Source organism: Taurulus bubalis (genome assembly GCF_910589615.1).
Source record: "Taurulus bubalis genome assembly, chromosome: 4".
NCBI lineage: Eukaryota > Metazoa > Chordata > Actinopteri > Perciformes > Cottidae > Taurulus > Taurulus bubalis.
In genome coordinates, this window is record NC_136592.1 from 508515 (window position 1) to 521638 (window position 13124).

General features: G+C 41.4%; 1 protein-coding gene across 2 annotated transcripts in view; it reads right to left on the reverse strand.

The window, feature by feature from the left end:
* arnt2 (aryl-hydrocarbon receptor nuclear translocator 2) overlaps nt 1-7615 on the reverse strand; it is a gene marked incomplete at both ends in the record, with an annotated part of 59784 nt that extends 52169 nt beyond the window's left edge. The window contains one exon of one of the 2 annotated variants that reach the window (XM_079217267.1): nt 7483-7615. In XM_079217267.1, the coding sequence (XP_079073393.1) occupies nt 7483-7528 (46 nt within the window). The remainder of the gene's footprint in view (nt 1-7482) is intronic. The other variant, XM_079217268.1, reaches the window with a different exon arrangement.
* Between the last annotated feature and the right edge of the window lie 5509 nt (nt 7616-13124).

Consider the following 13124-nt stretch of genomic DNA (forward strand, 5'->3'; position numbering starts at 1 on the left):
TTTTACATATTGAATGTGTAAAACATATGCAGTGTTACTTGGTGTGCTCCAGCCGATAAATCGGCAATCATCTTTTTCCTGCTCCAGAGTATCGTTGTTTTATCCGCCTTTAAAAATCGGCTGACCTCTAACATATGTACACTTTATTCTTGTAACAGGGAGAATTTGTATTTGTTGTACTACTTGAGCTTGTTATTCTTGAAGTCACTGAGAAATGAGAAACACTAAACACTTTAATTGCGTTTAATTGTTTTCCCTAATGCAATATTAATGTAATATTGTTGTAGACAACATGTGTTGTCTACAACATTTGAGTGTCTTGGCTTATTTTGTTCAATGAATAAAAGGGCCAGGTAGAAAAGATATATATATAATAATTTTGGTGTCAATACTTAAAGTATCAGAAAATCATAAATCATATACTCCCTCCATTTTACAATTGTATTCCTCAACAGAATAAAAGACGAATCCACAATCAGACACAAAACACATCAAAAACACAAACCGGATATATTCATCTGTGAGGCAAGAACCAGCTCATCTTTTTTTCCATTGAAACATGACACGAGAATTAAGAGTTCAGAGCACTGATACAACATGGATGACGTGCTAACAGTGGAACCCCATCCATGTTTGGTACGCCAAGCTCGAAGTACTTTCATTTGCAGAAATTATGAAAATCATCCCTTCTAAACTTGGACCTTAGTAGTGAACTGAGACGTCCACAGACCTCCACAGTGAAGCCCGGGGCTGTAGTTGGCAGCCTGGAGACCACATTCTGTCTGATGATGTTTTAAAATACACACATTTTCCAGCACAGGCCCATCACTAAGCGTGTATTCAGTAATGGCGACGGAAAAATACATGCTGGCTGTTCCAAGTGTGTCAATATGGCTAAGAAGAATTACACTGTGTTCCAATTCAGCCTTCAGCTTCCTCTCTTCGCTCTTAAACGCACACACCCATCCATTCTATTTGCCTCCATCTGTCCGCTCTGCACACCGACTCACTCATGTCGTCAGATGCAACGGATCGGCCAAACAAACCCTCCAGTGTGCCCCAGTGCACCAAGTAACATAGTTAATATTTGATGGTGTGCATTCCTCCCCCTCCACGTCTTCCCAGAGCAGCACACTCTCACTGCAGTGCAGGGCCGTCTAAGGAGCCGTCTTCCATCATTCATTCATGAAGTGGGTTTGAGTAACACACGGCTCTAAGCTAGCGTTATCTGAGGAGGAGCTTCTTCATCTGACAATCAGAGCGGCCATTCAACCCGGCAGCACCAGCACACTAACACTGCAGCCTTTCTCCTACCAGGGTAAATAGGCACTCTACCACACACACACACACACACACACACACACACACACACACACACACACACAAACAAGAAATACATTGGCCTTTCACCTTTTCTGCTCAAATAGAGAACATTGAAGCCCAAGTCCTCCATAGGTTTCCTGTGGGGCTGTGCCATGTATCAACACCAACAGGACCTTTCTGGGTCTCTGCTAACAAATCATCAGTGTGGCTATGATCTCAGTCTGGCTGACATTACATTCAAAGGCAATGTTGCGTTAGACTTCCTCTGCCATCATTTTGACAGACAGGGTTGTAACAATTCACTCATAATCTATTATTACCCCTCATTTTCATTGTTGTATGATAATTTGACATAGGTATATTTAAAGGCAGAGTCTGTGATTATAATCTCAAACCCATCTGGTCAATATCTCCTCCCTGTCCTTGAATTGGGTGTTCATGCTCGGCTCTGTCAAACCAAGTGGATCAGAGCCACGAGGGCTGTAAAGGTACCGGATGTCATGTTCTACACTCAAAGCTTCTACTGATGTTTTCAGATGAAGCTTTGAGTGTCTCCTAGTACAGCTGCCAGCCTCACAGCAAGTGAGTGAGCAGCTTTGGACCGCAGTGAAAAGATGTTTCTAAAGGTTAAATAATAACAAAAATGGATTGAAGCAGAATACTTGATTGAAACATGAAACGATCCCATCTATCTGTTTTTAATAGATTTGGGGTTTTGGACTGAAAAAGTTGCTAAATCTAGTGAGAAAGTCTCCAGATGTTCCACTGACAGCCAAAATGATCACGATGAACGTAAACAAACATGAATACATGAATACAGCGTGAATACTATATATTAGTATTCACGCTGGTGATGAGCAATGCGTGACAGAGAGGTCCGATCAGTATATACGGGCTGAATGAAATGATGGACAGGTTTATTACAGTCCTGTGAAGCCACAGATACCATCAGTTAGTTTTGTTGTTAGATCATTTGAATCATTGATAACAAGGAGCATTGAAAATGAGTAATCATATCTTAAAATATAAGAGAGGTAATACATCTTGATAAACTACAATTTATCTTAAATGATATATATGGTTTATTTTGCAGTTCTTACTTTTATACAGTAGTCAGACCTTTTAGGTTTTACAATCAGAACATTTCTTATTACACAGCGGAGGTGTCCCATGTGATCCCAGAGCCTCTTCATTCACTACACACTACAGGCTGGCACTGCTTTAGGACACACACCTGAAATGTTGACCATACATGGTTCAAAATGTTTTACAATATTCTGTCACAAGTCCCAACATCATTCAAGGTTGTTTTTTTTAAATCATATTCATGTATTTGCTGTTGTTAAATCACAATCCATGTAGTAGTGTTGCATTCCAGTTGCTAAGTGTTTAATTTACTCTTATATGTAATGTTAATACGTGTGATGAATGCATTTGGATATTTATTAATTAGTTTTGAGCTGGTGTTACGTTATGAATATATTAATATTAAGACTTCATTGTTGCTCAATCACAATACATTACAGTCTGTCCATCTAAACAATCAAATGCACTGTAGCCTATTCTACTTGCTATGCAATGACATGTGCAAGTAGCTGTATATGATGCTCTGAACATATTTACTACTTTAACTTAAATAGAGACTATTGAGAAAAACGTTTTTGTATTTGAAGTAAAAATGTAAATATTCAGCATAAATCCTGTCATAAATAATGTTGTCAGGTCGCACAACTGGTAAACGTCCGGTGGTGCAACTAGAAAAAAACATTCATTTAGAGCATTAAATAATAGGTTAAAGTGACCATAATAACTATAAAAGATAACTATAATGTAAATAACTATTTAATTTCATGTATTCATTTGTATCATTCTTTTTCTCAGTTTGAATGTAAATTAGATGCTGAGGAAACCAAAAACCTGTATAATGTATAATGCAAGAACCTTATTTTATATAAATACAAAACACATCCTCAAAAATAGATATGTGTTAGGCACTGGAGACACTCAAAGAGATTCTTGCCAAAGATTCCAGTTATAATGAATAGTAAGAAAATATGTATACATTTACAAATATGTAAAGACATAAATGTAACCACTTTGAAAGATCATTTAACAAATGAGACTTGTTGTTCCACACACAAAGATATGCATTACAACCCAAAATAACCTTTTTAGAAGCCTTATTTGTAATGAGAAATAAGGATCCTATGAGGTAAGATGACCACCTGTGTATTCCTTTAAACGCATGGCAGCGTTTCAGGGCTTCTTTGGTGCCGTCTTAAAGGCACTTAGCTACAGTGGATCCGAAGCCTGGTTTGAACTCAGTCACATCTTCAGACAGCCAAAAGCTAAAAAGCCCTGAGGTGAAATGCATTAATGAGCCTGTGGAGAAACAAGGGCGAGTGTTGCATACGTTCTCCTTTTCAATCACGGCTCTCCCTCTGACAAGGTTGCTTCTCTTGTCTCTCATCCTTTCTGTCTTCCATCCAGATGTCTTCTCCCAAACCACCAAGTCGGTCAAACAGCCGCCGGACATTTAACATTTAAAACAGACAATTCATATTTCAAAGGAATACACAGAAAAACACACACAGACATATTCAAAGTAGTTTCTTTGGTACTAAAAAAACCACTAGAGTTGTCTTGAGACCCAATACTTTGGTACCAAAAGCAAAAGTCTGAAAATGTGACTGTGCTTGTTTTTCTACAGTGCTGAAGGTGCTGGGGATCACGGCTTGAATTACATTATAATCAATCAATCAATCAATCAATAATTCAAGCTCCATCGAGTAAAATATTGTGTTGGGCGAAAGTAAATTATAACGTTATCATATTCTGTTCAAATGCAATTTGAAGACTAAAATGTAAACGTAACCAGAACTTCTACTTATTTCCGTCATCTTCCAAATCCCATTCCCCCTGTCCCAATGACTCGCTCTCTGTATCACACACACACACACACACACACACACACACACACACACACACACACACACAGTCTCTGTCCTCAGCTCCTGACTTTGAATGAATAGAAAGTTTGCGGATGCGAGTGTTGTAGCTCATGGTGTTCATGCTGATTGGCTCCATAACGACTGCCTGACCCACGCATCACTAATGCTTTTCATCATATAATGAGATAAAAATTATGTGAAATTACAACATCATTGCTTTTGGACAGAAACAATTGAATGAAAGGTCAAATGTTATCTGATGAATAAAACAATCCGTTTGAATCAATCTGACCAAATGAAGAGAGAAAACGTTTCGACTAAATGGCAAACGGACTGTACTTCTCTGGTCTCCCGACCACATGATGACACCTGCCCATCAGGTTTTAACTAAGATTCACACACCGTAGGCACTTTGGGGTTAAGAGTCCAAGAGCCCAAGGACACATTGACATGGACTAGTGGAGCCGGGGTTCGAACCGCCGATCCTCTGATTGAAGGACGACAAAACTAAAGCTGTGAAACTATTAAGTCCAGGTGAACCCTGACTCTGCCCAATGTCAGCTGGGACCGGCTCCAGCGCCGCGCCACCAAGGATAGGATCAGTGGTTCGGATAATGGAATGAATGACTAAGCCAAAGTCTAAAAATGCACAAACAAGAGAAATCACAAAACTAAACTGACAAAATTGTGACTACGAGCGACAATTGGCTTATCTCAAATTAAGCAATTGACAATGTGTTGTCTGGTCCGACCAACAGCAAAGTCAGACGAGCTGCAAACCCTCACAAGTGACAAGAATAAATCTGAGATATTTGGCATTTTTTAATGTTAAATTACTTGAGTGATGAATTGATTATTGGAATACTTGTGGCTTGCTTTTCTGTTGATTGATAGAAATGATTCAGTACTCTGTAAATTGTACGGTCCTGAATGCATCCTTGTCCCCTCTAACACGCAGCCCTCATCAGATCATTTCACTTGTCATGTTTCACATGCTCTTACACCAATTGGATCTGGGTGACGGCCAGCTGGAGATAATCCTGCAGTGACACAGCTTTCCCACATCCCGGGTATCTGGTCTCACTGCCGTACCACGGGAAACAGTACGGCTGATCACAGATCAGCAGGCTAACTTTGTCCTCCTCTGGCTACAGCAGCAGCATTAGGCATGACTTAATTCTAACTAGGTTTCATCAGCGGAGAGGAGCTGCACGTACTCTCATGCACGCTTCCCTCAAACATCTGAGTGGATCATTACATTGCAACGAACACAACATAAAGAGGATTACAGTGAAAGCAATAGGTTGGCACCGGGCTGGAGGGTTTTGTGGTGCTTCCATACGAGATAAGGTACTCTCATCTACAATGTCCTTCACTTTTAACCAGAGAAAGAGGGATCATTCGGTTTTGCCTTTTCACGCTGCCTCTTTTATCTGACACGGTTATTTTCTCATCTGTACATTGTTCATTCTAACAACACCTCATTTCAGCACTCTGTATGCAGCCGAGGTGCCAATAACCAGACAATTCTTTATTTATATTCCCTTTTCATTTACATCGCCAATGAGGTGGCGCAGAGCGCGCGGCAGAGTATGCATGACATGTTTTCATATGGAGGTCTCAGTGGCTCAGAGACTCCGTCCTTTACACCAGATTAATTACTTTGCCACTCTTTCCTGGAGTGGACAGCTCCTTTCTTCTCTTATACTCTGATACTTATGGGATCCACAAGCAAAAGCTGCTGAATAATAACAACAGCGTTGAGGCATATCCACAGTGACATGCAATTACTACAGTACATTTTGTGAACTTTCAGGATCTGTGCCGTGTTGATCACAGTCCTTTCCCTCAGGGAATCTGTGGGCCGCTGATAAAAGTTGGGACAGAGCAGAGAAACGTGGTCCTTGGTAGGCCACGCGTTTGCCGATGTACTATAACTCGATGTTCACACGCAACCTGTCCGACATGAAGCTCTGCGTACCTTCTACATGTCCGGGTAAACAAAGGAAGTCAAATGGTCAAATTACTGCATTACAGTTGAATTAAGTAACGACTTAATTCAACTGAAACGTAGTAATTCATTGACATGGCAGTTGCCTCCGGGCATATTCCTATGGTGAACTACATCATGTGAATAGTGTGCAATTATCAGGCTCACTGAAAGATGGCTCCAGCATATTAGTCCAACATGATGTAGTCTAATCTGTTGGTGGGACCACACACTGTGGTTCAGTCAGGTTAGGGACTCCTGCTTCTCCTGCTCTAGGACAGTCCTGTCAGCAGATCCATCTGGGAGAACACGACGCCAGACTCTAGTGAAACGTTCAACCATTTGACTTCCTTTGTTTACCCGGACATGTAGAAGGTACGCAGAGCTTCATGTCGGACAGGTTGCGTGTGAACTTCGAGTTATAGCACATCGGCAAACGCGTGGCCTACCAAGGACCACGTTTCTCTGCTCTGTCCCAACTTTTATCAGCGGCCCACAGATTCCCTGAGGGAAAGGACTGTGATCAACACGGCACAGATCCTGAAAGTTCACACATTATTCAAATGCACGTTACCTGGTGTCTGGTTGATAGATGCCGGACTGCAGACTGGGTTTAAAGGGGTCGAACAATGCTTTAACTACGTGCGTCAGGCCAATACAATACAACGTTTCTACAACGTCAGGTTTTAAGTAGCCTCGGTTTAGCATTTCGTTCCGTCTAAGAAACGAACAAATCCTTTCTGTGCAATCACGAATCAACAGGCGAGGAATAGAGGAATTCAGATATAGATGGGCCTCCCTTTCCACAACAACACATGTTAAAATGTCACCGATGTAGCAGAGAACATGAAGGGCAAGGCTGTAGGGCAACGATATGCAAAGTAACCTTTTGTACCACTGAGCGGGGACAGAAAACGCTCGGCGAAATGAGCGCACAGAGCTAGCTTTAGCAAGACACCCGAAGCAAAACACAATAGCACATGGGAATAAATGTACACCACAAGACCACCACCAAGTATGCGACACGTAAGTTAGCTGCATAGCCGTGAATGAAGGCGATGCAGTGCGGCGGCTCGGTGGGGGAAGGGGATGGAGCCAGGCTTCAGGAGGCTGCGGCGGCCTGGCGGCGCGGCAGCCTCTTCGGCAACAGTGTAGCGAAAAGCTTCTCTTTCTTTCCGCACACAGCAGTAAACACCGCGCTCTGTCCTCACAACTCACCGAGCACCGACTTACCGGACGGGTTGACCGCGGCGGGAGTTGCCATGTTTCCTCAATGGAGAAAAATAACAAAACGGCAGCGATGGAGATGACGCACAATACGGCTCGAGTCCCCGCGAGAGACCGTCTAAACTCCGCGGAATTGGCACGCGAGGCTCGGCCCGACCGCCTCACACCCGTCGACGCGGAGGGAAACTAGTCTGCTTCAGACGGATGGAAAGCCCGTTTCTGTGCTAGTTTAGAGCAGGAGAGAGCGCGAGAGAGAGTATGTTTGATGGAAAATGTCTCCAAGTGCAGATTTAGGGAAATGCAAGATGTCTGAGTGGTAGCACCGCGAGATTTTAGGGTTGCTTGAATAAATTAATGTTATACAGTGTGACTGGTGCAGTGATGAATGCAATGCAGAGCCGTCTGCTGGTTGAATGCATTGCTGCGCAGCGGTTGAAGTTGGGTTCGAAGCACTTTTGTTCTGTTTGTGTCGAGGTGTTTGTCTTTGTTTGCAATGCTCTGCGCGCTGTACTGCGCAGCGCTGGTCCTCGTGCCCCGCCTCGTGCCCCCAGCAGCTGCCCAGTGGCGGACCGTCTTCACCACGCGCTCACACACAGGGGTCCCGGCACGATGCTCAGACAACCCCAGATGTCAGCCTTTGGGCACATTTGATGTCAAGTCACAGTGTTTAAAGTTGTAAGTAATTGAGCTTATTACAGATGTAGCATTCAGATCATTTGCATACAACTCACCTATACAAATAACTGCTCTTACAAACAATGGTGAAAGTCATTCACATGTTCTTTGGTAACCATACTGTATCCTGTTTACTACACTTGGAGACACTTGTATTTCCCTTGAGTGGTTTCAATGAGTCAGGAACATAGTAGTCAGCTCTTACAGTGTGCGGCTGCAGAGTAGGACCTTGGTTGCAGCTCCACAGTTAATTCTGGTCTAATAGACAAGCTTTTTTCAATTCTGTTAAGTAAACCATCTCCGTCATGTTTTTTGGGGTAAAATAGTCAATAGCAAGCAATAGCAAAAGTAGATGCTGCTTATTCTCTATAAACTATAAATAGTCTATGTACAAATGAAATTAAATGAATCATTTATTATTTTCTTTGATACTTTTGTCATGAAAATATGCAATGACGGTTGCTGGGTCACATGTCCAGTGTCAAGTGGATGAGATGATACCACAAAGCATGTTTAGGCATAACATCTGTCAAGACTGACATATTGAGCACATCTGCATGCTGAGCGAGCAGTGATGTCTTCCAACAACCCAACGCCACCACAATCCAGAGGAAAATATTTAACTTTTTATTCCACTTCATTTATTTGATCATTTCAGTTCAATAGTTATATTCAAACAACAAAATATCATCTGGAGATACATTACGATAAAAATTAAATTGTAAGATACACAGCAGTAAGTAGTATTTTAAATTAGTTCAACATTTACCAGCTGTAGCGTTGTCATGAACCCATTCATCAATGATTATTATATGATACACAATATTCTGAAACGTCCCGTGCTTTTTTATTTTTCCTGAAGTAAGATTTTGAATACATGCCTCTAACTTGTATTAGAGTATTTATAAACTGTGGTATTTTACTTAACAAACCAGTGTGTGGGATTTTGGGGAATCAACAACTTGATCTTTAACTAAAATATTTTTGTATTTTCTCCAGCAGTAAAGTAAAAGTCATTTAAGATTTGGAAAATATCAAAATATTAGTCACTTCTTATGCAATGTAATATTACAATATTATGTAATGGTCATTAATGTAAATGATGTTCTGTAAGCAGTGCTTTTTGAATGTAACAGGTTGAGGTAGAACTTTATATTTGTTCACTGCTTTGCTCAGTGGTGGTTTAATCCATAACAATGCATCATATTTTATAAGCAGATCATGTTTTGTTTGTAAAAGCATAATATAAACAGTACCTCTAAGTGTAGCTGTCAAAATAAATGTGGTGGAGAAAAAGTACAATATTTCGACCGGAGAAATGGAGCGGAGCAGAAGGCTAGAAAATTGATGTACTTAAGTACGATTATCTTTTAAGTATATACTTCACTACATTTTAGTAGATTTCCAGTACTGGGTTCTATAAATTGATAATAAAATAAAAGCAAATAACATTGCTTTAGAAGACATCAATAAGACCAACTTTTGGATTACCAGGTTGTGAAAACGGTGGTCCATAAATAAATGCTTATGGCTTTCCCACTTTATAAGCAATAAAAGTACTGTAACACACACACACACACACACACACACACACACACACACACACGCTGCTGCACATACAGGGAGTGGAGCAGGAGCAGGGACGTGAGCTGCTCTCTGCTCTGCTTGCAGACAGTATGCAGAGAAGGGATTTAGCTTTCCTCTAACTTGCCACCTTCCCTCAACTCCTCTGCTTCCTCGCCTCCTGCCACTCCTCCCTCTGTTTTGTAGCGGTTCCTCAAGGCAGACCGGTTGCCATCCAACCTTCAGCAGCTGTGCAGGATGTGAGGGAAGCAGGTAAGAAGCTCTGAGATTCCTGCACTGGCTGGCTCTCTTTCTCTCTCCTCTGTACCGCTCTGGCAACACTTGTTCATGTGTTAGTGCTGTGATCCAGGCTGTGCTGGAGGGTTACAGTCACTGATGCGCTCAAGTGTCTGTGGGAGGAGTTTCCAGCAGAAATCGAAGGGGCTTTGACAAGTGTGTCTAATGTTGAGTTGTGTTTGAGCTTATTATTTGGGCAGTGGCGTGTGGAATTGCTGGGACTGTCATTTGTAATTTTCCTGTTTTAAATTGTTTTTTAAAGATGTTTTTAGAGTCAATGTTGGACTAAAGTAGGTCTGAACGGTGCCTGAAGCTACACCCTGAATTCCCAGCAGCTCATTTTTATTCATGTTTGGTTCATGAAGCTAGCATAACTGGCCTCCGAAGGGGAATTTGCTTTAGGTTTGTTCCTGTTTTCATTATTGCAGAAAGAGGAGGCGTGGACCGGAGCGCATGAAAGGTTTCAGATGTAATGCAGAAACGCTAAATGCTAAACAGGACTAACATTCACAGCTTGGATAGTTCCAGCAACTGTGGACAACAATAACAGCTACATTTGAAAGGGTGGATATGAATCCAACGTCATTGCAGTGTCTGCATGTTAGCTTCCCTCTCTGTGCAGCGTCATTAATTACACTGTTACATTACTACATTATCTACCTCATTAAACCTCTTTTAAAAGGAAACTGGCTTTAGCAGGGAGGGTTAGAACAATGGAGAGAGACTCTCGGGACTGGATCAGTACAGTTTCCAGGTACTATTCTAGCAGCTCAGTACAGTACCACTGTATTTTCTATCATGTAATCCAAATAAACGTCAATCCTGACCTCAAACAAGACATGCAACACAGTGGGGCTTTCCTTGTTTGCTTTAGCTGTAAGGATTCTCAGAAACAGATGCAGCAAGAGAATTAAGTTAATATTTTCTTCATAATGATTCATATCCATTATTCTAATTTGGTTGCACCCATTGGTTTCTGGGATTCAGCAATGTTTTTTTTATTTCCGCTACTTTTTTAGTGGCCAGGAGCACTCTTACCAAGAAGAAAACAGTATATATGTTTGCAGCAGTTCATTGTTGCAGTCAGATTGTTTGAAATGTTATGATGACAAAACGGTTTGTTATTGATCACCATCCAGTCCTGAGCCGTGCAAAACCCAAACCAGTTGGTAATGTTTGCAGTCAGGAACAGTCAATGTGAAGCTGTAGCCGGCAATCCATCATATTGTCACCTCACAGCGCACTGTGGCTGCTCCTGGCTGCTCATTTCTCCCTGCAATAATTCAAACTAATTTGCTTTTGAAAAATGACCAAAATGTCGAAAGATGTCGAGGCTCGATGGCGGCCAGACACACATTGTATATCCTGTGACGACTTCATAATGAACGTAAAATGATTCCTATGTGAAGCTGCAGCAGGGAATGGCCTTTTTTCAATTAGCAGTAACTTCATAGAGCATTTCTTTCAGTTGAAAATATGTAAATATTGCAATACTTTCATCAGTGGGCCAGGGGGGTTACATCAGAATACATTTATTTAAGTAAAAGGCTTCTCTGTAGAATCTAATTCATTCACACCATTCTTTCTCCCCAAGGCGGGCCATGTTACAAGAGAAGAACACCTTTCAGTGAAATTCAACCTTTATTATTTATTTCAAAGTCAGTCATTTATGTAATAGGCATATTTATGTATTTAATATTGACTGGGCCATGGCAAGTTAGCATTCCATACTGCATCACTCAAAAGAGCAGTATTAAACATTCAGAGCATTAATATCTCATCAAACAGCTATCATCTATGTAAAGATCTAGAGGATTAATGTCTCTCTCCTCCTGTGTGTGTTGTTATCAGAGCTTCTCCTTGCTTTGTTGTCCGGCTGGCTGCGTGCCTTTTCGTGCATGTGAGCGTGCCCACTAGTCGGCTCTTGGCTGCATTTCTCTCACACGGCGGTTACAGCTTGTTGCAGAAGCGCAGCTCCCACCCTCCAGCTCCCCTTGTAGGTCAACACTGTTCACTTTGTTAGCACTTACCCTCAGTTTGCTCAAATGCTCCAACACTCAAATGTTGCACCTTTGTGTAGTAGAATGTGTGCACATGACACAATGGGTTCATTAACCCTTTGGAGTCATGGGCCATTTTCTTGATTTTACATCATTTCTTAAATTCACTTTTTAAAGTCACTTGCATATGATAGATACCCATGTGTTTTACATCTAAAATTGCAGAACAATCTCAGCTCTCTATATAATGAGGCACCATTGTCATAAGGCAAAAGTGTAAAGAGAAATATTACTCTAAAGCTGAAAAATGTAATCTAGATTTCGGAAAATCTTCATATCTCTTGTGAAAACATAGCTTTACTCAGGAGATCGAACTGTTTTGGTGCTTGACATTAGTTTACCAAAGGTCTTAGGTTCACAAAAGCAGTGAAATATATATGAATACAAAAATGGTAGAAACATGTAAGTAAATGTCTAAAATCAAATGTATTATTATATGGTGAGGTGATGAGCTGTGGCTGGCGTTGTGGCCTGCAGTGATGATCTGGCAGAGACGGACTGGAGGCTGCTAAAGCGATGCTGCATGTTGTCCTCTGGACCCTGGCAGCTGCAAATCCTCTGTAAAATACATTACTAATAGTTAGTATAAGTTCACTGAAAGAAAGTAACAGGATAATGACAATATTTGATTATGCCCCGTTCGGTCTCATAACCACCCTGTACCCATTTAGCTACTGCACCACTACTTCCGGTTAGCACGCAGCTAACCTAACAACATGGTCATTTCAGTATAGCTTTGCTCAGCCTGCCTGCCTACTCTCTCTTTCTCTCCCGGTGAAGCTGTGTTCGCATCAGATGACACGTCTGGGTGTAGAATGCTCTATCTTGCTGTGTGAATCTCATATGATCTCGCGGACACAAGGCAGAGGAAGCTGAAGTTTAACTAAATCTTGGAGACGTGGAACCATATTTCTGTGCAGAATTATCGTGATTGAGTGAATATTTTCAAAACGGCAGTATCGTATAGCGCGTGCGCGCGCTCGAAGACCTCGAAGGGTTAAAGTTGAACTGAAAACACAATATTTCACTAACCTTTAT